The 26,024-nt window shown below is 40.1% G+C and overlaps 1 protein-coding gene across 4 annotated transcripts in view; it reads right to left on the bottom strand.

The window, feature by feature from the left end:
* Positions 1–2,533: 2,533 nt before the first annotated feature.
* Positions 2,534–26,024, bottom strand: part of USP54 (ubiquitin specific peptidase 54) — a 91,414-nt gene continuing 67,923 nt past the window's right edge. For 3 of the 4 annotated variants that reach the window (XM_083866305.1, XM_083866307.1, XM_083866306.1), the window contains exons 11-23: positions 25,674–25,844; positions 21,542–21,673; positions 20,846–21,226; positions 19,578–19,812; positions 18,670–18,809; positions 17,500–17,673; positions 15,044–15,163; positions 13,741–13,915; positions 10,024–11,477; positions 7,571–7,692; positions 6,297–6,437; positions 4,637–4,823; positions 2,534–3,921 (exon numbers count right to left, since the gene is read on the bottom strand). In XM_083866305.1, coding sequence (XP_083722431.1) covers positions 3,263–3,921; positions 4,637–4,823; positions 6,297–6,437; positions 7,571–7,692; positions 10,024–11,477; positions 13,741–13,915; positions 15,044–15,163; positions 17,500–17,673; positions 18,670–18,809; positions 19,578–19,812; positions 20,846–21,226; positions 21,542–21,673; positions 25,674–25,844 — 4,091 coding nt within the window. In that variant the 3' untranslated portion in view covers positions 2,534–3,262. Of the gene's footprint in view, positions 3,922–4,636; positions 4,824–6,296; positions 6,438–7,570; positions 7,693–10,023; positions 11,478–13,740; positions 13,916–15,043; positions 15,164–17,499; positions 17,674–18,669; positions 18,810–19,577; positions 19,813–20,845; positions 21,227–21,541; positions 21,674–25,673; positions 25,845–26,024 lie in introns of those variants that run through there. The other variant, XM_083866308.1, reaches the window with a different exon arrangement.

Raw genomic sequence — 26,024 nt, 5'->3', positions numbered from 1 at the left:
CTGCCCCTCTCCCTACATGACATTAGATGCAAAACCTGCATGAATTCCAGTATTCTGGAATCCTGCCTTTACTTTCTATGTCCTACCCAACCATCACTGGTAAGTCCATTCCAGCAATGTTAGCAAACAGGGGAAATTATCAGTAAGACAGTTCCTTCCTTCTTCCAAATCCTCCCATCTTAATGTGGGTGCAGTAGCCTTTGTTAAAAAGAAACAGGCACCTCCCTTCTCTAAAGCAGAGCACATTTTGTTAACTCCCAAGTGCTGCATGCTCCATTTGAGCACATGTGCTGCTCAGCAGGTCTGAATATGATTTCCACAAACAGTGGGTACAAACTCGGTTGCCTTTGAGAGAAGGAACTGTGCTAGGCAGTTCCTTTTCCAAACAAAGAAGCATCATACTTACATAATTTTGCTACTGCTAGGAACACCAAGTTACTTTTCATTTTATTATTCTCTTCTTTTGCTCCCTACACAGCTAGGTCTAAATGCATATTACAAACACAATGAGAGATCATAGAAATATAGGGAATAAGAATTGTATTTTTAGGAGAACTGACATTCACTTATTTTAAAAAGGGGAATTTCAGTGTGTATGGCATTCTTTTCATTTAATTCCATCCAATAACATATTCTTCAGCCAGGGATGAAGAAAAGGTTATATTGCATCAAAGCTTACAAAGTGTAAACTCTTAAGAATTCTAAATAGCTGCTGAATTCCTGTGGGAACCCTCTCCTCACCCTTCCTATAGGCATCAGTGAACTTTAACAAGCTATTAAACTACTACATAATTGATTTTTGTATGGCATAAATATCACTGAAAAGACAAGTTAGTCAAATGAATTACAAATTAAATATTATCTTACTGACCTTACTAAAATTTGCAGGCACAAGCTGAAGTAACAGCATTTTTCCAATCTCACGTTTTCTCCCATGTTAAATATATTGCTCAACACACTTCAGTTTGCATCTCTTCAGATGTACCAATATACTGCTTGGTATGGACTCAGCTTTTCCTTTTCAGGCCTCTGGTTAACTTCATAGAAAGCAACTGATATACAAAGGGCATTTAAAAAACAGTTTTGAAACCTGGTAGCTAGAACTGTAATGGAACAGAACAGTTCTTTTTAAAAAAACAACTTAGTTACTACTGATTATTTTAATAAATTACATCAACTCAAAATTATTCTGCAGAGCTTTATGTAAGTATACTTCCATTCTTTCCTGGTTGCTAGGGCATAAGAAACCTAAGCATGCACGTGTCTTCAGTTGCAAAAGTTTCATACTTTATATTGATTCTTGAAGAGATGACTTCATACTTTACTTTGGCAGCTTGTTTTTCTAGATTATCAAGACTATTAAGTCTCAGTCTGCAACCTCAATTTTTTACAGCTGTAGTCAAGCAAAACGTCAAATACTTATCCATGTCCTCATTTCCATCCTGGGGCTACTGCAGCTTTCACCAACTGCTGAAGGTATCAAAAAGCTGAAAACAGAGGTGGCTATGCCACAAGAGACTAATAATTCTGCATCTATTGGGAAACCTGAATAAAACAGCTGTTTCAAGTAAAATAGAAACTCCATTTGTTCATATTTAGAAAATTAGTACTATTGAAATTTCACATTATGAAGCTGGCAAAACCATTATGTAAAAAAGTCAAAACTCATGAGAGTTGTTGTGGCATAGAGGGGTGGGAGAACAGACTGCTTTTTCTGGTAACTGCTGCTAGTGGAGCAGTTGAATGCAAAGAAGTGTGCAACATAATCCCAAATGTAAAACATAGTTACAGGAGACTGCAACAATAACAGCAGCAAGGGTGATTATTTAGAAACAAGAAACTGACAAATCACACTAACTGAAATGAATGAGGCTCAATCTCAGGCTAAACAGCAACAACTGATGGGATTCCATCAAGCCAAGCACGAAATGAGAGCAAAGCCCCTCGGGTCATGGAGCTGGAGCACTGTGAATGACAGGGCAGGGATGGGGCGGGGCAGGGCAGGGCAGCCCTTCCACCAGCAGTGGCACCACCACAGCTCCAGCCCTGCTCCCACCAGAACATGGAACAGAACCCCCCATGCTCATAACCACCATACCTGAAAGCATCTGCAGGAGCAGAAGTGCAAGCGTGATTAAAATGACACTTCTCACCACACCAATCATTTCTAATAATTTTTCTGTATATCTGCATACACCACCATCCTGCAGAGATGCAGGAGTTTTCCTTAAAACAAGAAGTCGGTCTCAAAACACTTTTTGAAGGACACTTAATTATTGTCCATTATGAGGAGAAATTTAAGTGCTCAGTAGAAACAAAACACATCGAGTCCTGAGTCAAAATTAGGCATATCCTCTAATCTAAGTCTTTATTACATAAACTTTGTTAATGAACTAGAATAAACAACTTACTCATGTTTGTTCTTGTGTAAGAAAATTATTCAGAAGTTTCCAGCCAACTGAAGAGTAAAGCTAAATGGTAAAGAAAGCTCAAACCAGACAGGTAAATAGAACTATTTTTATAGATTTATTTGAAAAATACTTACAAAAGCAAGTATGCTTGACACTAAAATAGTTAAACTTATTCTGTGTTTACATTGGTGTCGTTAAGCGTGCAGCATTAACAGTCTTTTCTGTTTGAAGCATCATTAGTTTGCTCTAAAGAAGTGGAGAAAATTGGGGTTTACTGATGAACAATGTCTCCCTGTTGCTTCCTCTGCGGCAACTACAGCTGTGATTTCTGTATGAACACTGAAAACTGTGCTTGCTTTACTAACTGCCACCTGCCAAGTGCAGATTTACTGGAACCTGGAAGGTGGGTCAGTTTTTTTCCCCTAGGAAGGAACAGGAGAGAGGAAGGAGAAGAAAACAAAAGGATTGGGGTTTTTTTGTGAAGAATTTACCAAAGCTACATTTCATGAAAAAGAGTCCTTAAAAATGTCCTTTTGTTAGTTGCCATCTTCCTTCAAAACGTGTGCACACTTCTGAACTTACCCGTAAGCCAATTACCATTCCTATAGCACTTGTCTGCTAGGAGAGGCCAGGACTAGAATAGCTAAAGATTCCCCATCCAGACAGCAGTTCAATAGTGTCAGAAACAAAATACAGTGCAATTAGTTTCCACATACTGTACAGCTACATTTTAAGACAAAACTGGCACGGATACTGATTGGAAAGAGTTTCCAGTCTCCATGCAATCCACACTCTGGCTACAACCATAGTCCACAGAGTGTTGCACGGGGGCGCATGGAGCGGATGCCATCTCACCAGCCGTTATTTTGCATGGTGCCAGTAGCTGCTGCTGCTCGAGCCAGCATATTCCTGTGTGCCTCGGAAGCAGAAGAAAAAGTCCCATCCATCACGTGCACCGGCAGCATTCGCCTCCTGCCAGGCTGAGGGGTGTAGCTGCTCTCTCGCCAGTCTTCCTCTGGAGGCATGTCAACCCTCCTTGGACCCGGGGCCTTAGCGCAAGAGGGGGGCACAGGGCAGCCTTGAGAAGCACCGGGATCCCAAGAAGGCTCACGTGGTATTCTTAAAGTGCTGTAGTCTGTGTTGGCTGGCAGTCTGCAGCCCATGGCATGAGATTCGTGCCCGTGATGTTGTGAAGGCTGCTGGAGGAAGCCCTCCTGTAAACTCTTGCCTGGCTGGGCAGCGTGTTTCCCCCAGAGCATTGTTCGCTTATCTGGTAACGTGGCTGTTTGCCCGGCAGGGTAACTTGTGTTCGGCAAACGGCCAGAGACACTTGATGCTCCACCTCCTAAATGCGAATTAACAAGAGGCTTTTGCCCCTGGGAGAGGGTGCCTTTGGGTACACAAGGGAGACTCCCATAGCTCAGTGCCACACCTGGGTAGTCTTCACCTTGGAAAGCTTCACCCCTGTCAGGCATAACCAGAAGTTTCTGGATGATGTTCTTCTGATCTCCTGAAATAAATTTTTAAAAAAAGGTTTACTTAGTTATAATTTTTGTTTCGTCCTCTCTGAACTATCAGCTGTGGCCAGCAGGTGACAAAAGAACAATGAAATCACCATACATCCAGTTACTGGCTGACATGCAATTCTGAATAAAAGCTAGCTGTACCTTTTCCAGCATTCATTTTCCTCACTGCATTTCCTTTCCTTATCCTACTGCAGCTGCTGTCACAGATTTCTTTACTAGCCCCTTGTTTCATCATACAGGAGTGCAACAAAGTGTTCCACGGCTGGTAGATCAAACTGGTTTTGATGCTGTCACAGAAAATAATTCTCATGCAGGAAGTAGTTATTTCTACTGGCACATGTGTGATTTGTGGGAATGAGTAACTTGTGGAAGTACTCTCATACATGGCAACAAGGTGGTGGGTCTTACTGCTACCTTTACATTTAAGAAAATAACTCACAAAAATATTGATATGATTTTATATAAAGCCAGCATAATGTTTCTATAAAGGTAATTGGCTTTGGTTATGCACGTTTAGCACAGAACCACAGAAAAATTCTGAGGGGCAGAGAAGAAGAAATGTGATTTGTCCTTCCAGATTTCTGGAGGAAATCAGGCAGATGGTGAAACTCCATTATGAAAGACAAGAACTGAGGAGCTGTATGTACTTCAGCAGTATTTCTGATCATGAAGAAGGATGAAAAGTCCTGTGATTATTACCTGACAGTTTACGTGCCTTGCCCACCATGCTGGGCATCAGTACATCATGGGGTGGGTGCTGCACCTGGTTTGGGTTGTGCTGGGGACCAAAGGGAAATACAGGAGGATCATGGGGGAAAGGAAGGGAAGTGGAGCTGGAAGAACGGTGGCTGGTGTCCACTGGCATTTTCCTCGTATTTGGTGCTTCCTTTTATAAAATGAGAAAGGAGAAGAACAGAACATAAAATGATGAGTAAACACAGAGTTGGGTCGAAACAAGCAAAGGTGGTGTTGATCCAAGGAAGAAAGGGATGAGTCACTGGAACAAAAACATGCATCTGTATGTGAAAAGACAGACAAATGAAAATTGCATCAATCCAGTAAGGCTCTTACTGAAGTGATGGGCTACTGAGGATCATTGGACTGGAATTATACGAAAAAGAAAAAGCCAAAACAAACACAAACTTCTCCTGGAGGTTTGGCTGACACACTGAGTACACAAAAGAGTTCAGGCCAGTCAGCATTGGAAATGGTATGCTACATAAGCCATAAAATAGAGTACTGTTGATTCTTCCTTTCTATTTTCTAGCAGGCTTTTCTGGAAGCTCTGATTCCAGACTGTTAACAGATTTACCTATCATAGCTGAAGTATTTACCTGTGCTGTACCATTTCCCTCTATTAGGGGATATCTACCCCAAAAAGCAGGGATGCCTGAATGGCACAACAACAAACCATCAGAGAGCTGAGCACAGTGCTTTACTTGAAGAGTAGTAACTGACAATCCTCTTGGCTGCTTGTACTGTGAGGACAGACACCTTAGCAGAGACAGCTAGAGGTTTTTAATTGCTTCTGCTGGCACTTCTGGGTATGTCAGAGCCCTTAACTAAAGCACGCTGAGGAGCAAACTCTTCAAAGTTGACATATACTTAGTTTAAGGTACACGGCAGAGAGATGCAATTGAACCAACCTGTCTAAATAACTGATTTTGCAACTGAGACTCTTCTACATCTTTACACAGTTGGTTTCAAATAAAAGCTTAAGCAGAGTTTGCAAAAAAAATCAGTCCAAGTCAAAACTTGACATTATATCTAGCTATGTTCCTAAACACTCTGTTAATGTTTTTCTGACACTTTTAAATTGCAGCTAAGACTACTTAACAGAGAGGACAAAGGAAAGATCGATCCTCTTACTTCTACTTATTTTCTGTATGTAACTGTCTGCACCAAGTCTTGAATTGCCCCTCCTTTAATGTTTACTTTCATTCTCTAAAAATGCTACTTGCTTAATAATAAACTCACAAGAGAGCAGAAATTTTCATATTGGTACTGGTGGGTTTTTTTGAAATTACAGGTGTGAGAAACTTTCTTGAAAATACTTTAAGTTAACTGAACAAAATGTTTATACTGGTTGTTTCCGCATACTGGCAAGTAATGTGAGCTGACATGCCTACCAGCTGCAGCAGCCACTACTCTGCAATGACACCTGAAGAAGATGGCTTTGCTACTTATTTAAAAGTTCATTCTTCTTCCAAAGACAGAACAAAAAAAGACAGGCTTTCATCATGGCTTATTATTGAGTTGTCTTCTGTCTTGTTTGTTAACTACTAAATGCAAACAGAGAAAACAGCAACCCTAGACACAGATGATAGCTCTTTGGAAAGCTGCACGTCATTCTACTTACAAAACTGTGAGAAGAGACCAAGGTCTCTTCTCTGTTTGAGATAACTGTCCCACTGAGACTGCGAGCAATGCGACGGAAATTCTCTGCACTGTATATTTCCTCCTCTTCTGGTTCCCTGCTATGTTCTCTGGTATATGTGACCTGCAGACAATATCATACATTTCAGACAAGGTTTTTCATAACATAAATTTTGTACAGTAATTATAGGCAACAGATGAATAGAAATATAATGGAGCATACATCAGTGATATTTAATGACCTTTTCTTTCCTCAAATCCCTCACTCAGGTAGTGCTTTGAAAACTTAAGTTAAATGGGTCTGTTTGGATCTGCTGATTAAAAATATTATTCCTTATAGTCTTTATTCCCTTTGTAAATATACACAGATTGATCTAAACGAGATGCGTTCTTTTATAAGTATCTAAAGCCAGGACAAAATGTCTTTAGTGGGATGAATATACCTAAAGGACTGACTGCTGCTACAGGCATCTCTGCCCCTGGTGAGATAATCATGGCTGCAGCTGACAGTCATCTTACAGATAAAGATCTTACAGTCTTCTCATAACCAAAAAAAATAATATATATATATGTAAAAAATCTAGGATTATTTGATGAATGCTGGAAGCTTGTTGATCTTATGCTAGCAAGGAAAATGTTCACTCCATCTTTCCTTCCTTTTGTTCTATAAAGGAACAGACTTTGAGCGTTTAACAAGTACAGAGATATTACAGGAAATGTCATTTCCCCTTGAAAATACTTTCATGTCTTCATATACAGGCAGTGATATGTAACTGCCAGTTATTTAAACAGTTTCTTCCCAGAAAAAATGAGAAAGAATCTTCTCCCACTCTGAGGTGACTAACTACCAACTGTAGCAAATACCAAATTATCACCCACTTTAAAAATATGTAGTGACACAGTGATTAAAAAAAGAGCCTGTGCCCCTGCAAGTAAAATTAAGAAGCAGTTATCGTCAGTTGTGATGCAAGGGAATTCATGTCACTAAGTTCAAAGAGACTAGATCTTAATGTTTTCAGGAGTTTGTTCCTCCAAGCCAAAATTTTGATCATTTGACTGCATGCAAGCTGCATGTAGCATGAGTCACTCATATTTCAGCTAGTTAATCCTAAGCTAGACTGCATTTAAAATTCTTTTTAACATTTATATCAACGACCCCAGTATCTTTTTCATCATGTATCTCACTTATCCTTTCTTTCTTTCTTGCACAAGGTGAGCCCTTCCCCCTCTAGGACACCTGAAGTACCAAAATGTCACCTTGGAGACAGAAGAGACAGTGGATCCACACAGACTGCGCTCGATCTCCGCCGTTGGGGTTTTCGACAGACCCATGCCAGCCGTGGCAGGCAGCTTCCTCACACTCAGGTTGTTCACAGAGACTGGGAAGAAAAACACTGATTAAATTCAACACCTGATTGCATGTTATGACATTTCTGACTACCTTAGGTCTGACTCCAGCAAAGACAGAGGGACAAAACACACAGAACAAGAAGTCACAGATCCTTGGAACATGAATACATCACCTAACACCCAACATTTCAAGGGGTGACAGTCTATCAGGATTCTATGCCTACTTCCTGGCCCTTCTGCAGGCTTCAGGGGAGCAGTTAATTGAACTATTTAAAATTTAAATGATTTAACTGCACACCAACACTTGCCTGATACACAGGTGAGATTGTTTAGAGGGCCCAAAAAGACAGAAAATCAGCTACCAGAAGGAAGCTACCTAAAGTTACTTGGGATAAACAAGTCAGTCTCAGGTTCCCCACACATTCACCTGCTCCTTCCCATTCAATGCTACAATTTGACTCAGGCACTTCTTGTGCAGGTTAAATAGTTAAAGGTGTTATTTTTAACTAGGATTGCTACAATTCACTTCAATGCAATCCCCATCAACCACTTACAATCCTAATATTTCTCATGGAATAGACAGATCAATGGCCTAATTAAACCGGTCACAGAGAGTTCCTCTATAAAGGAAGAAAGGTGATATGTCAATAACAACACCTTTTCTGCATCGAGGTGGTTGCATTTGGAGAAGCAAGTCTTGGCTTTAATTGTGCTGTAAAGCCCCTCTAATGAAACAGAGGCATTTTCACTATGATCCTGAGTGCAAAGGTTTGACAAAACCAGTTGATATGGGTCTAAGTTTCAACAGCATTTGAAAAGGAATAAGTAATCCAAGTTAAAAGAAAGAAAGAGCAGTCCTAGACCTAATGCAGGTGATTTTCATCCAGTTCATCACAGTAGATGCACTTGTTCAAACTTTTATACAGAATTTGCAGAGCTTACAAAGAAACAGCTGAATGTTACAGCAAACCAGAAGATCTCAAATACAAACTTCACTTCAGAAGAATATCCATATCTCATATCACATATGTGGTGGGAAAATAGGTAAGAAAAGTCAGCATAAGAAATGGGTCATGTGATGATGGAACTCTGAAAATCTAGCTACCACCAAAGCAACCGGGCTTTATGCTGGTAGATTTCCAGAAAGAACTTCCAAAATCAGTCAGCTAAGTAGGAACATGTAAGACCTACTGATTCAAGCCCATGCAAGACAGTATCTGCAAAGCCCTGAAGTCAGATCCTGCCTAACTCTGAAAATAAATCAAAAGGACAACAAGTGGTAAATGGCCACATTTTAAGGTCTGAACTGGTCTGCGAGTGGACTGCAAGACATGAGAGTTCCAGAGAAAACTCAAGCTGTTGAACAAAAACTTGTTCAAAACCTGCTACTGTTTACTGCAGTACTCACTGTGGTCACAGCCAGGTCTGACATTGTCAGGAATGATGGAGGCTCCACCTCCATGGGTGCAGGGCAGGGGAAAATTTGTCTTGTCTATGCACTGCAATATATATCCTATGTGTACAGCTAGATCTGTGTCACTTTGGTACCCATCCAATTTCAGGCTGCCTTGTATTTAACCAGGAAATTCATAGCTTTAATGCTATGACACAGATTATAAAGAAATTTGCTTCACTTGTGAAGCAGAGAAACAAGGTTGCCCTATCTGAGGCAGGAGATCAGATCAGCTTAAGTGGAACTGGACTGTTTGTCATCAGACTCTAATTGAATGTCTCCAGCAACAGCTGGATGAGGACATCTGATGGAATCCGTTCATTTTCTTTTGGCACCAGCTAATCCACAAGGTCTCATGGATCCTCATGTACCCTCAGTGCTGCTGTCACAAGTAATTTTCCAGAACTTAAAGCAGGGAGTCCTTAGCAAAACACAGGTTCAACTCTCAGACCTGGATAAACTTGTAAAAGTTGTTTCCTTCAACCAGATACAGACCAAATTCTCAACTACAATACAATCAGTTAAAATTCACCAATGTGGAGAACATTAACATCAGGCATAGAAACAATTTAATAAATTCCAGAGGGGATGTAGGACTTTCAAACAGCAAAATTCATTAGCCTGACATAAGCAGCTAGCTCCCTACTTGAAAACAGGATCAATTATTTCTATGTTACCCTTAACAGATGTTTGCCATGATCAACAGCTACTCTGCAGCCACCCCAGGCAGTGCTATCACACTGATTTCTCTAGTTAGCTGGAATGTTTTCAGAGTCTACAACCTGAATTTTTCTGCATCTATGCACAAATTAATACCCATTTAACTAAATCAACTGGAAAACACATCTTCACCTACACTGGAGTACATAGGCAGGTCAACCAAGAAAAACAACTGCATCATTCTTACCTGATTGGTCAAATGGATACCTAGCACTGTCCTGTCTTCCCAAGAAAGGCCTACTGGCCTGAGATGCCTGCAGACTAGTCTGATAGAGGGATTCCAGTTCTGAGAGCTCCTGTTCTGTGTCTTGATTCCACTGTGGATGCAGGTGTACTGGGATCCTGCTCAAGTCATCTCCAACTGCTCTCTGATCAGAAAGGAGTGGACTCCTCCCAGGTACAGGAAGCCATTCAGTATTCTTATTAGCCTTCTGAGAACTGTAATACCTAGTAACATTATTCACCCAATGGTCCACAGGCATAGAGGCAACCATGCTACTAGCAGCTCCATCATCCACCTCTTTCATTCCTCCATCATGACAGTGCCTTTCCACGTAGGATACAGGGTCTGCTATATTCTGTCCACCTCTTCTACACAGTTCTTCACTGTGAGAACAAAAACTCATAGAAGCAACATGTTGGGAACTAAAACCCTTCAAAGAAACTACCCCATCCCTAATATCCACAGTTGAGTGTAATTTTTCAGAAGATTGGTTTTTGTTCTCTTGGTTTTGATGGATTAGCTGTCTGTAACCGGAAGATGAATGGTTGATGAAAGATTTTTGTGTTAACTTTGGAGACTTCTCATCCTGACACACTGCAGTAATCCAGTCTTTTTCACGAGTACCTTTTCCCTGGGAGACTGCATGCATTTTCTGGAACTGCTCTGCCAAGGAGCGAACATGTCCCTTTGTACCATAAGCCTCAGATTTACAACCGTCTGCTGTGCCATATTCACCCTGCGAGGGTAATAAAACCTCCTGGCTGTTTGCTCTGTGGTACTTATTTTTCTGCAAAGGATCCAAGGAGCACTGCTGTGTAGGGGATGAAGTTGCAGGGGTCACTGGATGATAGGCCCCTAAGTGATCAATGCTGGGCCGCACTGGAGAGCTTGCAAGTTTGGAACAAAGACTGTGCTGGCTGTCCTTTTCAGGAGATGCTGCTTGTGGTGGATGTGGACAGGGAAATAGTGTAGGCAAAGACCCAGAGGTTACTGTGTTAGCCTTGGATTGGTACTGAGGTGTGAGAACAGGCATTATGCTATGAACCTCTTCTAACTTGCTGCTACTGCAGCAATCCCTATAGTCTTTTAGCCCTGTGGCTGCCGCATCAGCAAATTCCCCACTCTTGTGGGCATCATTCTCAGTTCTTGCAGATCTCTCTGCCAACCCTTGCCTATAGGGAAAAGAGGGAACTTGGTCATGAAAATCAGCAGAAGCAGACTGGAAGTTTGGAGAGATCCTGTTGGATGGATTGCTTTCAGAAGGGGGCAAGGAGGAAGACTCTGGATATAATGATGAGTGCAATTCGTGGCAGGAAGCAGGTGGGTGGAAGAAAGAACTGGACCCAAATTCCACTTCTTTGTTGGGTTCCAGTGGTACCTCCTGGCTCAGCAGTACTTGGAGCGGGCCAGTCTGTTCACTAAAACACACAGAAGAGTAAATGATTAGCAGGAGTCATTGCTTACGTTTATTCCTAGGGTACAGACCTTGCACTAGGTGACACACAGCTCAACACACTTTGCTCACTGTATTCTGATGAAGACTTTGCATTAATTCACTAGACACATTCATGTTAGTCCTTTGCTTCTAACTCTGTTTTCCTACTCTAACAATCTAACTGAATCCATTTCATATTTTTAAGAGTATTTTGCTACAATTAGGCTCTATATGGAGTATTCTTGTACAACACCAGAAGAATTTCAACCAATACACGGAGTATTTGAGTAGGGATAATTGTAAGAAGAGTAAGAATTACATTTATACAAAATAAAATAAAGTAACTGTTTTCAACAGTAACATCTTAGGTATTTTTTAAAATACTTTGGACATGTCTGTGTTCTGAACATGAACTGACAGTATTTTTGTAAGGTCTCCTCTCTCCAGGCAACTTCATGAAGAATGGCTTGACAAATGGAAGAACAGGTTGAAATTTTTCTCATATAATTTTTATATTCTCATTTTTTGAGATATTTATCCAAAATTTTAAATGAAGTTCATGCTACATAGATAACTATTATTCTGCAATAATTTGTGTCCTAGGCATACTTTTAGAAAATAATGTTCATTCTTTTAAGCACCAATGCAAGACAGTTATACTCTTGGGTCATACATGTCCCTGGCATTTTTCTGCATTTAGTTAGCATTTTAATATACAGACAAAACAAACAGTACTAAGTCCACCACCTATGAGAAAATGGCAAGCTACATCAGCTCCAGCAGAAAACTTAAAGGCAACTGTAAAATCACTGCTTTCTTTCCTCCTTGAGATGCATGGAATGAAAGTTATCATGAAGACCTAGTTAATGTGTGTAGCAAAAGAATATTATCTGTGAAGAATTGCAGACTTTGTACTGTCTACAATGTTATTTAAATCAAAGCTGGAGTACAGAAAAATAGGGTTGGAGTTTCTAGAGTACAGAAAAATGGCTATGAATAGGGGTTTTTCTTTGAAATATTAACATTTGGTTGGATATAACTTTTTGCAAAAGTAACACTCTTTTCACAGAGCAGCAGTGAGTCAGTTCAGCATTAGCAAAACTAGTTAAGGAAGTGCCTTTCATTTTCTTAGAATCTGCCAAAATGCCTAATTTGAGCTCTGCATTTCTCCTGTAAGAGAGAATATAATGGACCCCTGATTGACAACAAGATCAGCTTTCATTGCATGCAATTCAGGTACTGCAGGAAAAGAAAAGAACGTTATGAACTATAGCCTGGCAGGTGTGCAAATTAACTGGGTTTGTATGTAGCTGTACCCAGAATTTTGCAGAAAGGAACAGAAAAAGGATTCCCATCCAAGATTTTACCTAAGCTTCTGGTAATATAACATGTAAGAAAGGGGAGAGGGAAAAAAGTAACAGTTCAAGAAATAGCCTAGAAATTGGATAGGGATGATCTAGTGCTAGGAGGGAATGGCATGGGAAGAAAGAAGGATTAAGCTGCATGCTAAAGAGGGTAGGAAGAAAGGATCAGTTATAGCAGAGAGTTAATTATGCTGTAGTTAAAGTCAGTATGGGAGAAGGAATCATGAAGAGACACTGAGGAGGGCTGGTAAGCCAGGCTGCAGGATGCTGGGAAGCACAGAAAGAAAATGAAGAATGATGGAGTAGTCAAGGTGAGAGGATCAGGATCTGGATTCAAGAGTTGTACCAGTGCACCACTAGAGAAGTGGACTAGAAAGAAAAGATCAGTGTACTTGACAGTTTTCTAACTACAGAGCACTAAACACACTGGCTGATGTTCCCAACATTATAGCAACGACAGCAAAATTTTGACTGTAGTACAGTCTTTTACTGACTGAGTCCTGAAACTGCTCCCGATTAGAGACAGTCACATTTCATCCTAAGGTATCCCCACTTTTTTTAGCCAGATTATTGTCTATTGTATTTTTTTTTCCCTTGGTGCATGAGACATCAATGCTGCCAGGCACTGACTGCTACAATTCTCTGTCACAGATCACATTTTGAACACATGCACATCAGACTATTTTTTAAAGACTGGGGGAAGGGTGGCAGGGAGCGGGAAAATGGAGTTATACAAAATGACTGTTTCATAACAGGATTTACCCTAGAGAAGAAAAGAACAGGTGTAACACAGTAGGACTCGGACTACCCGGGGAATATACATAGTTATCTATTTCTCTCAGACTGCACTGCCCACAGGTGCAGCCCGGGGCCGTGCACTACCTGGTAGACTGGGCCATGGCGCCGCCCGGCGGAGGCAGCAGCTGCGGAGGCTGTTGGTGCTGCATGCGATCCTGGAGGCTCCGGGCTTTTCGGATACTGATTTGCAGCTTCTTATCGACTAGGGCTCTGCTGTGAGTGCTAGCGCTGGCATCATGCATGGCAAGTCTTAGTTTAGCTAAAATGCAAAAGAAAACATAGCAGAAAAACAAACAGAAAAAAGGAATAAAATTGAAAAAGAAAAGAAAAAGAAAAAAAAAAGAAAAAAAAGATGCGGCAGGAACAAAAAACATGGACCATGCAAATACTGCCACAAAAGAATTCACGAGGATGCTACTGTTTCCATTAATGCACATTCAGCTTAGCCAGGTGTACAAACACATTAACTGAAACTGAACCAAAATAAAATAAAAACAATATTTTTGTTTTAGCCCAATTTCTCATCCCTTCACACAGGCTCTTTCTGGCCCTACTACAATGATGCTTCATTCTGTCATGTACTCTTCTCCTGCATCCTCCATACCTGTGACTCCCTTTGTGTGCAGGAATACCCAGCTGGGATTTGAGATTCCTTGCTGGAATGAAAGCTAACAGAGCTATCACCACAGCTGTATGCTGCACCCTTTATTCAGCAGTCCATAAAAGCCAATTTCTAAATGCAAACAGCACAGGAGCTACTCACCCTGTCTGCAGCCATTCTACACAGACAGAGGGGAGCATGGGGTGAGACAGCCAGCCAGTCATAATGGAAAAACACCAAAAATAAAATGAAATCATATAGCACACATTCTCAAAGGTCACAATGCATTTAAGCACTTCAATGTCCTAATGCTTTTTTCTTTATGAAAGTTAAAGTACAGCATAGTTCACTTCTGCTAATCCAGAAGACTCAAGACTGGGCTACCATTTTCTTCCTATGCTACACCCTCCATGAAAAACAGGGCAGCTTAACGGCCTTTGCAATTTGGCCTGACAATGGAGAAAAATCGTGAGGACTGATGGCAAGGGGAACCACCTACAAGGTGCTTGCTGAAACATTCCAGTTAGCACCAAAAAGGGCACATCAGCAGCCCAGTACTGTTACTACCTTAGCACTGGAGAGAACAACAAAATGAATGCAAACATGAAAAAACACAGATGAAGAGGAATAGTACTAAAACCCCCAAAATTCTGTCTACCTGCATGTTCCTAAAGAGCAGCTGGACTCCCAATATTACTACCTGACCACTTCATGTAGCATTTCAGACTCCATTCTGTATTAGTGAACAGTCAAAGCGCAGTAGCTCAGGCGGTTAAGGTTACTTACAGATAGCTTCGTTACAGAGAGCCAAAGCTGCAGCACAATCCCCCTTCTGCTCCTGATTCAGCGACTCTTCAAAGATTGAGTCTGCCTCCTGCATCGACTTCTCAAAGCCATCACTCCTCCCTGCAAATGGGCAGCACCCTTCATTTTGGTTTGATTCATTGCAGAGCTCTCACTTTCCCCTCATCCCATTTTTGATCACCAAATCCTTCCACACTTGGATTCTTGCAGAGGCTGTGCATATCCCAGACTGCACCATCTAACCTTCCCTAAGCAGGAGTACATCTTGAGCACTCTCATGTGCTTGACATCCACATAGTAAAACAAGGTGAAACAGATCTTTTTCCCTCAAATTTTTAGTTGAGAGAGTTGTACTGGCTTATTCTACTATTTTCAACTCTTTAAATCAGTATAAAAGATGGTGCAGGCATATAACAGAGTCAGTTCAAATGACTTCTGTCAATAAGGAATTAAACTAAATTTCAAAGCTAAACCAAAAGGTATCAGTAAAAGAAATAGAGCAGATTAGGGTTTTTTCATTTTATGTTAAGTTTCCTGACAAAATCCACCTGTCTCTCCTTCATCAAAATGGAAACTAACTGAAACAACTAACATGTCTTGGGAAGAAAACCTGGAGTTGAGTGTGAACATAAATAAATGCCTGCATGAAATACACTTCTATAAACAAGTTTAGTGCATACACTTAGCTGCTGTAAGTAACATACAGAATATAAATACCCAACAGTCTTGCAACTTGAAAAACAAGGTGGTGGAAGCTGAGAAGAAAGGGACAACTGTCAAGAATTCCTTTTGCAACAGTTTAGAAAACAGTGTTGGAGAAGAGAAGGATACATCATTTTGGACACAAAAAAGAAACTGTGTCCTGGTACCATAACATCCATTTCTGAGAGGAATAGATGACCAAACTATTTTGTGTCACCTACTAGGCATTATGCAAATTATGCACTAAAATGTGAACATTCAAATGAGGCAGGGAAAACAGAAAATAAATTTACTTTCATCCTGTTTACAGGAGGGTCTTTTTAATGGAGCGTCTCTGTCATTGTGGTAGAAAACGTGAGTACCTTTATCAGCCAACAATAAATTACATTCTCTCAATCTGCATAACACATACTGTGGCCTGACCTGCTCCCCAACACTGTTGTGCACAGATGAAAATACAAACTCTTTTACCATAAACCCCAAAGAATCTGCATTAAAAGCTAGTACTGGAGAGAGAAGTGAGAGTTGTTAGAGCAGTAAGTTAATCAAGCAGCACATTCAGTTTCAAAATCAAGGCAACTGAGGCTTGTAATCAAGGCAGAATATTAAAGCTAGCTTTCTTTGCATGAATTTAGCAGTTTACTTGAGGGGAAAATGAGTCACAAGTGTTCTGAGTTCTGCATACTAGCAAGCCTTCCAGGCAGTCCAGCAGGCTGTTATGCTGTTATATCTCTGACTGGGGTGGGGAAAGACTTAAAAGGAATAAACAAAGACTTTCCTAGATCTCAAGTCAATGCATCTGAACTCCTCAAACGTTCTACTAAGTTCTTTTTTGATTAAGCATGAGTCCAGTTTTTCTTTTAACAAAGAAAAGCTAAGCAATCTTTGCTTCCATCAACTAATAGAATAGATCAAAAAGAAGGGTAAAGTATTGGAGAATATACTATTTTCTTTCATGCAGGAGAAGCAGAGAAGTCAACATGCTCAGCAACAGAGGTTTACTTTCCAATTTCTACATGTGAATCCTGTCATGTTCCCTCTGCCCCAGCTGCATCCTTCCAATTAAACCTGTTTTGCTGCCATCTCCTGCCAGAAAGATGAGGAGTCATGGAAGAGACAATCAAACTTAGTATTTGGTTTTAAATTTTTCAAAATTCTTTTCCCTTAGAAAAGATAGGCAACCTAAACCCAGCCCAGATTTTCAATGAGATGCAGCCAGAGTACTTGTCCTTGCACCTGTGCTGTGGGTGCACAGCCAGGCAGGGAGAAAGCCTGGAAAGCACAAAGGCAGGAACAAGCAAAAATTGCTTAGGGCTACAAAGGTACTAAAATCAAGCAGAATCAGAGCAATGGTTTATATTAATCATCCCTGCTGTAGGTGGAGCTCAGGTGCCTGACACCTACAAACAGCCTTGCTCAAAGGCTAACAGCTAAATCTAGGTATCAATACTATTAACTTAAGTGTATATCACTGAAAAATGGAAAAATGCAGATAATATTAAGAATATCTCTACATTACTTGGCCTTCTCATTTAAGAAGAAATTTGGTCAAAACACCAAACAGTTTTTCAACTTTTTACAGGTTTGAAATGGACAGTATTTCACTACCTGAAAAACTGCAATGAGAGGTGGATGTGGTGAAATACACACACACAGCTGAAACAGGAAATTACATTCAAAGGTTCAAAAAACTTCAGCTCTACCATCTTGCAAAATATACTGCATTCAAAGGTTACCCTGATTCTGCAGTTCATCTAGATCCATGAACCTGCTGGGACGGGGATTAAAGCCCATTGCTGCCTCCATTTCCTTTTCTCTTTTTCTGCGTAACTCTTGCTCGTGTGCTCTCCTTGCCACCTCTTCTTGCAATTCATCCAGCTCACTCTTTAAAGGAACAAAGATGTCTCCACCTTCAAAACAAACAAACCAATCAAACATTTCTGATAGCTACATCTCTTACAGTATCCCTTAAAAGACAAGGAAATATGACTGGAGAATAAAATTAACAGTGGTAATAACAGTGAGACAACAGAACTGTGGAACATAAATGTTGTTTTGTTAAATTTTACTTATAAAACCCCACCCAATATAGTAGTGCTTCAAGCTCCCCTGCAGCACAGTCCATGGATTCACTGAATCAAAAAACCAGCATACTGAACAGAGAGAATCATTGGAAAAAATAACCCTGAGCTCATGATGAAATCTTGAGGCTTTTTACTGTGTTTATGATTTGTAAATAATGCTATGTCAAATAAGCCAGATCACTAGTTTGTGGAAATTAAATGGAATTTTTCCTCTAACTGCATAAAATAGATGGAAATGGGAGGAAGATAAAGCACCTCAACATCCTACACAACAAAAATCCATCAGTTTTCATCCTCAGTTCAACTATTTCTGGTATTCAGAAAGTGTCTCCCTTTCTACCTTTCCCCTCCCTCTCTAGAATAAAGTATTTGCTTAGAATGATATATAAGCAGAAAAGCTTAGCCTCAGCCCAAACAGCTTGTAAAAAGCATTCACAGTTCTGACAGTTTTGAAATTTTTTTTTGTATAGAATTACAAACTTGTTTTCAGGACTCTACTAAGTTATGACTTATGCTTGGGAGGGTATTTTTGACTGATGGCAGAATATTGAGTTGTAAGAAAGAATAGGAAAAATAGCTTCATTTTATCAGTTAAGTCAATACACAAAAGACATGCCAGAGCAACATGATCAAAGAAATATTCCAACAAATTTTTTTTGTAATCCCCTTGGTAAATCTTGTAATTATTTTTTGTAAAACTGTTATGTTCCTCAAAGTTGCTTTTCCCTTTCCTTATAATTTCCCTGTGAACTTTCCCAAAAAGTAAAGAACAACTCTGATACAATTTACCTTGCATAACCACCCCTACAAAGCGTATCTTACCATTTCCCATGGTGTGTGAGCTGTTTGTCCAGCTCCCAATTGATGAAGCTGACTCCACTTCCAAGATGCTGCTACTGTGAGACTTTGGGATGTTACGCCAAGCAGGAACAAATCCACCTCCTCGCTTCACATGAACATCCCTCCAAGAAGAGAGTAATTATAGTTTACCATTTGACTAATCTCTCCTGAAGAAATTGTATCTACCTTTTTTGTATCCAAAACAAAGATATAGTTGCATTTTAATTTAATTTTAAAAGAAGTCTACCATAAGAAAATCTTGGGAGAAACAAGGGAAGAGAAAGTTAACAAGGAAGACAGTAATTCTATGCTCCTCCACAAGATTATGCCATTCATATTAAAACTGTGGTCCAGGAGTTGTTCAGAACACATTCTTACTTATTCTGGCCATAAACAGTGCCAGTGTGTGGCTACCTGAAGCTTCCTAAGTAAAGGAAAGAAACACATTGTGCTGTCTATTTATTTTTACATACAAATATTTCAAGTATGTCTGAGAACAAACATTTCTATACAAGGCTACTGATTTCTCCTTTTGTACAAGGTGCCTATGAATCAATGATTTAATTGAAACAAAAAGGACTAGGAGCTAATCAAAGTACAAGCTTTTAAATCACAGACTAAGGGTCTATTAGTGTATTATGCATCTACTATTTCAGATGAATCACTTTAGATCATATTTCTCACCCATTCAAGCCCTGTTTTCTCCTTTTCTCACTAGCAGTAAGTTATTAATACGCTGAGAAGAATAGGCTCCCATTTCCCTACTATTTCTCCCATGTCCCAGTAAAGCTGTATTTAAAACTAGGACCACTGTTTTGCAAAATGTTCTACACCATTATCAAGAAATCAAGACTTCAATCATTCCCAACATGAATTTTGTTGAAATCTACCTGTGGGTGCTCGAGCTTTCAGACAAGGGCATGTCCAGACTAACTGGGCTGTTGCTGTTGCGCTCGCTGCTTTCGTAGCCAGACTCCATCCTCTGGATCAGATGAGGATGTTGATCCACCATGTGGTGCTGGGTGCCCCGGCCCAGCACACCACGCTTGTATCTGACATTTGACTGGCTTGACCTTGTGTCATGAACAGTTTGTTCCTTCACCTCATTCTCAGTAAGTTCTTTACCTGTCAAGATAAATCATATAGCTTGGTAGAAGACCTAAGCTTCAATACCAGCAAAACATCCATATGCATTAGCTTCTCAACTATGTTTAAATCAGAAGCACCATCCTTAATTTTGTGTAAAACCTGCAATATTAAGCAAGAAAAATGCAATACTTTTACAGCTTTCCTAGCAATTTAAAGCAATAGCCTGTTCATAAATTTATCTTTGAATCTTTCCCCTTTAGTATAACTTACCATATTCCCCTTGAGGTAACAGTTAAGTGTGGAATGAAAACCCTTTCTTCCGCATAATAATTTTTATTTGCACAAGATAATTTTACAGTATATCCAATTACATTTCCAATACTCTGTCATATCTATTTCAGATATTCTCATTTTTTACGTTGTTTATTTTGCCATTTATGATTTATTTTGGCTTATATAGAGGATAGGAAAACTTGGGGGTTTTTTAATTCTTCCTTACACATTTCACGGTCTTTCCATTTAATTCTTGTTTGATTCTGTTCATTCCCTGGAGGTGTGTTCTCTTCCCCTTCACCTTCCCTTTACATATTCCTTTCCAATTCTTTTCAACTGTCAAAACCAGCAAAGTCCCCATGTACAAGCTACCTAGCTGTAAAATCTTCCCAAATAAATCATCCCTGGTTTCCAGGCTCTTACCTTCACAACAAGAACTCTGCACTGATACACAAGGTACTTTCTGCACTGTACTCTGAGCCATCAAGTAAGAATACCATGATGAGCCAGAGGAAAAACCAGAGCAATACAAAACCTCACTCCAAAGGACAAACTTTGGACACTTAATAATACAGCTTGTATCCATTTAAGCAGGGTAGATGGCATTGTTTGTTTCCCTTAATTTTTCCTCAGACAGGAAACGTAGCACACAGCAATCAAACAGAATTACCATACACGCAATATGAATACCCACACTGGATTTAGTCTTCACAGACATGACTCACCACTGACCTGAATCCTGCATTCAAAATTTCACTTCCCGCATATTGTGAAATAAATCTTCTCAAACTCTTACCTGCTTCTTCAGAGAAAGGGCTAAGCTGAGTGTAGCCACAATGTTTCCTCTTGTCTTTACTGAAGATGCTGTCTATATTCAGAGACTCTCTTTTGGGTCTCCATGTGGGCCGGTATCTGCCAGACGAACTGGATTTGGACTCACTGCTGGTACTCTCCACTTCCCAGTCTCGAGCATGTGCAGACAGGCTTTTTGAGGGTCGTGTTTCTGCCTGATCCACACCATTTCCTCCACGAGGGGCATTCTGGATGCTTTGGGAAATCTGCTGTGGTCTGCTGTGGATCATATTGCTCACTGTCTCTTTAAATTCCCTCAGCCTGCTGGTGCTGCTGGATGGTTTGGGGGCAGTTCTGGGGGCTTGTTTCTCCTTCAAGGTTTCTCCTGCAGTTTGTAGAGACAGCAAAAGCCACAAAAATAACTTCAATTAAACTAGCAGCCCTACTTGCAGCATCTTCATGCAGACTTTGAAAAGTGCAGTCCAAAACAACCAAATGATAATAAAAGAACCAACACTCCTCAAACAAACAAACAAACAAACAAACATCCAACCAAAACAGAATTAAACATCAAAAAGCAAAGAGAGGACTAAATAAAGACAAAGATGGAAGGAACAATGAAAGAAGTGTATGTACACACTGAGAACATTAAAAACATCCAGAAAGATACTGATATTTAAAATAAAGTAAGATCTCTTGCCTTCACTATGGTATCCTGATGACTGAGGCTCATCTCCTTTCCGCCTAGACCGGCTAGAACTCCTCTTGCGGTCTGCCAGCGAGCCCTTCTTTGAAACATGCCTCTGATTGCACTCACTGTCAGTCAGGTGGCCTGGAAGGAGGAAGAACACAGTAGAGATGACAAGAGCCTTCAGATCAAGTGCTCACTGTGCTAAGAGCAGCAGGACTCTTGCTCCTTAGGAACTGCAGACACTCCAACACTAACTGGCAAGTTTAGGTTAGGTTTTGTATCCGTAAGTTTTTGGTTTTGTCTTGGAGAGGATGTTCCATTTTTTAAGGTCATAAAAGAACAATACAGCCCCTCCAACAACTCTGGTTAATGACAGCTTATCCACAGCCAAGAAAAAGGTTAATTTTGCTTTGTTTTCTAACAGTCTAAGGATACCATTTTCTTGCTGTCACTTTTAATGACCATGAACATGAAAACTCCTGAGGACAGCTTGCCAGACATTAATCTGTTGAATAAAGACTCAAACACATGAACAAGTTACCATCTAAAAATAAATTACTGCACATCATCAGCTGCTCTGCACTAACTATTCATCAACACTCTCTTTGCCTGTAGCAAACACTAAGTAATCTGAGTTAGCCTAGTCTACAGTGAAGAAGCCTCACTTGGCTCTCAAGAGCCAAGCCAGCTAATTCACATCTACCACAAGCTAAGAGCACACGCACAAACCATGAACATGGATCAGCTGACACACAACACTCCCTTACTACAGTTTATGTGTCTGTGTGCCAGTATTTTCTCTTGAACACAATTTACTCCCCATTTCCTCACAGCAAACGGCAATTAAGACTATTTGACATCACAAGTTTTCTGTATTGCCTTTGCTTAATTCTATGGTTCTCACACAGCCACAGTCCTAAACCTGCAAGCACAAACACACGCATGGCTTTACTCACGTGAGTTGTCCCAAGCAGAGATGCAGGATAAGAAGGGAATTTATGATAAGCTACAAAGACTTTTTTCTAGCCTTTATATCACAAACTTTAACCTTGCATAGGATAGGAAATGAAAATCCCTAATAGCAAAGTCATCTAACAGACCCCAGACTACATAGCTGGCCCTCCTGAGCCTCCTCCCTGCTAGATATTAGCATCAAAATCAACAACATTAAAAGTAGATTTTACATATAAAATTGTACCTTCAACAGTTAAAAAAACAGTTCACTGCAACTACAACTGCTACAAAGATATTACAATAAATGAGTAGGAAGGAATCCAAACAATAACAAATAAGCTACACAAGGTTCACTTTTCTATTAATTTGCAAAGCAAAGAGTGATTTTGTGGCCAAATTTTTTAGAAAGAAGCAGACCACACAAAACAAAAGAAATTAAGGAAGCAAAAGAGAAATGTTGGCAATGAAAATAAAAGATGCATAGCATTTCAGTGACTCAACATAAGTCTGTGCTTTGATGGATTTTTTTTTCCCCCTTCACAGCATGGACTGCCACATATCTTTCAGGAACTCCAAGAACAGTATTATCCTTGTAGTGGCTCCCCTCAAGACAGAAGAGACTTATGTTTCACTTCAGCATGCACAACTTCTCTAGTTAAACATTGCAACCTGACAGAGATTGCTTAGAGGTTAGCATCCTTAACTACCATAAGAGAAACTATTTGACACTATTTAGTGCAATTAGCACTAGCTGAAGGTTTGCATTGAATAAAGCCCAGCTCAGTCTTTTAGAATGAAGGCTGCTGGCTTTGCATCAATGTTTTCTCCTTCTTTCAAAGATTTCAAATATTATCACACTGTCATCAGACATTAAATAGCTACGGAGGAGATGTCAAGAATGAGAAGTCCCCAGGACAGAGGCTTTATTGTCTTTACTTAGACACTTCGAAACAAAGACTAAATCCAACATATTGCATTAATACAGGAATTAAAATCCCAAGAATATTAGCTAACACTTAACACTCACTTTTTAAAATTCACTAAAATAACAAGCCAGGACTTCTGAGTGCCTAACAATACACTTAAAAGGTGCCTCTTGATGAACCTCATCCTCTAGACTGGGATGGCTTCACAAGCAAACAGCAATAGTCAAAGGAAAAGTTTGGTTTTGTAGGAGTTATGTGTGTGTCTAAGAGCACGTTGGAGAAGAAAATTAAACTAAATGGGTTAAGACAGAACACCCTCTACTCCCTCCCCCTGAAATCTCAGTTGCATGAATAGGGCAGCCAGAATACGCACATTTTTCTCAGCAGCACAGGTGGGTAGGAGCAAAGAGAGGGCTTATGCAGCCACTCTTCTGCCCCCATTCTGAAGTACCCAGGAGCCTGAGGTCATACAACCCAATGGTGGTCCTTCCCTGGAGGATGATGTGGGATAGGGTCCACAATTTTCTGGGCTGGAGTAGTGGGTAAATGGCCATTAAATGAAGAATCCTGCTCTTGCCCAGAACGATTCAGTTGACAGGTCAGTGTGGATGGCTTCCTTATAGCCCCACGGATCACCATTTGATGACAGAGCAGTTGTGTTAGTTGGCAGACTTACTTTTTTTGGAAAGGTAGTGGGTAGGTAAAAGAAAAGGGAAATGCCCAGACAAGTAGCTAGCTAAGGGGAAAGACTGACCATAGCTAAGGCTGAATCAGGGAAGATAAGGACAACTGAATTTAGGTGGAGAAATGGGCTAAGCTGGAGGGAATAACACAGGATAGAATCAATAGGAGAAGAAAGAAAAAGAAAAGGATAAAGTCACTTAAAATGACAGAACAAAAGGTTACATGCTGAACTTCATGCTTACATGTTTGCGACCATCCTCCTTACCCTAGTTTTCCGCCAACTTATGCACGGCACATTTTGCAGGAAGGAACCTAATCCAATAAACTCTATGCCATTTTTGCAGACTATTTAAATAGCATACCATTAGCTCTTTCAATTTTGTCTTCCTTGTACTCCAAAGACAAACATACTTTTTTTTCTGCATCACTCAATTTCTGCTCCAATTTTCTTTTCTTTCTCACACCCTACCTAAGATTATGACTGGTCCCTACAGTGTCAAGTATTTGCTAAAACACTGGAAGGACTGTTGGGCTATCTTAACCTGTGTATTACAGTTAATCAGACCTCCAATGAAGAATGAAAGAATACTAAATAAAGTGAACTTGAAAATTTTTTTTTCAGATTTTGATGTACCATAGATTGTTACAAATGAATCAATTATGATACAAAAGAGGAACAATTTTACAAATAAAAGGACAAAGTGGTCTGACAGCTTTAACACTCTGGTGCAACCTAACAGCTGCTGATTCTACTCTTAGGTCTTCTTAGAAAAATCTATTTACCGCACAACAAAATAACTTTTCAAACAGAAATAGCAGATCCTATTTCTGATGCCACAGAAGTCTGACCTTAACTTAAGCACTACTTTTTTAGAAGTGATGTTAGAAGCTACTGTATGCAGAAACAGGCTGACTGTGGACACTGGCCACGAATAATCAAGGAGATCAAGTCTTTAGACTTCCATTTAATCTCTTTTCAACTAAAGAGTGTTCTGTATATATGTGCCCAAGGGAACATATATACAGACTGCCTTTTCACTGGATATTCCAGCTTAATGAAATACCTTGCTTCCATGGCACAGGAAGAAATTATCTTATGCTCCTGGCTGGTTCAGTAAATACTACCAATACCCACTTACAAGAAAGTCCTTAGATCCCAAGTATGAGGGACTCTGGTGATGAAAGAGCCTTTCCCAGACAGCTGCAACTCCTGAAATGAAGTAACTGCCCAGAGATGAGAAAGTAGCACACAAGACACTTACCAAACCCTACAACAGGGCTGGGCAGACTCCAGCTCTCAGAATTATGTAACAGAGCAGGCAGTATTGTGGATAACAGTAAAACAAATCTGTAAATGCTTGTCTGGCTAGACACAGTTCTACAGAAGCCAACAAGACTTTTAAATCATGTTGGTGAATGCCAACAGTTCATTACAAATCAAAAATTTAGGATATTAAACACTGTTCACTATTCTATTAAAGGTTGTGTGTATATACAGAGATATTTTCAACTGGAATCCACTGCAGTCATCTTATCTAATGACAATGATCACACACAAATGTAATGGTATCTGCTACCTGTGTCCCTGCTGCTTTGTGAAGCTGCATCATTCTCCACATTGTAGATGACTGTCCCCTGGGAGTCAGAGGAGAAGTGACTGACCACAGACTCGTGGTGTGCCTGTTTATAAGCATAGCTGTCTGTGGAGGAATCTGTCCGGGTATCGCTCGAGATGGAAGGTTCTCTCCCTGGGGAAGAAAGAAATGTCAAGGAAGGAATATCAAATTTCAATCTTTTTCAGCTATGATAAAAGTCAAGAAAGGCTAAAAAAAGAGAGCAGGGGCAGCTATACAGAAGTTAACAGAAAAACAGACTATCAAAGATACCAACTCCATTTCAAGAACACCAGAGATTACGGGAAAAGTCTG

The sequence above is a fragment of the Zosterops lateralis genome (genome assembly GCF_965231275.1).
Source record: "Zosterops lateralis genome assembly, chromosome: 8".
Classification (NCBI taxonomy): domain Eukaryota; kingdom Metazoa; phylum Chordata; class Aves; order Passeriformes; family Zosteropidae; genus Zosterops; species Zosterops lateralis.
The sequence above is the reverse complement of the archived record's forward strand: the minus strand, read 5'-3'. Positions and strand labels throughout refer to the sequence as shown.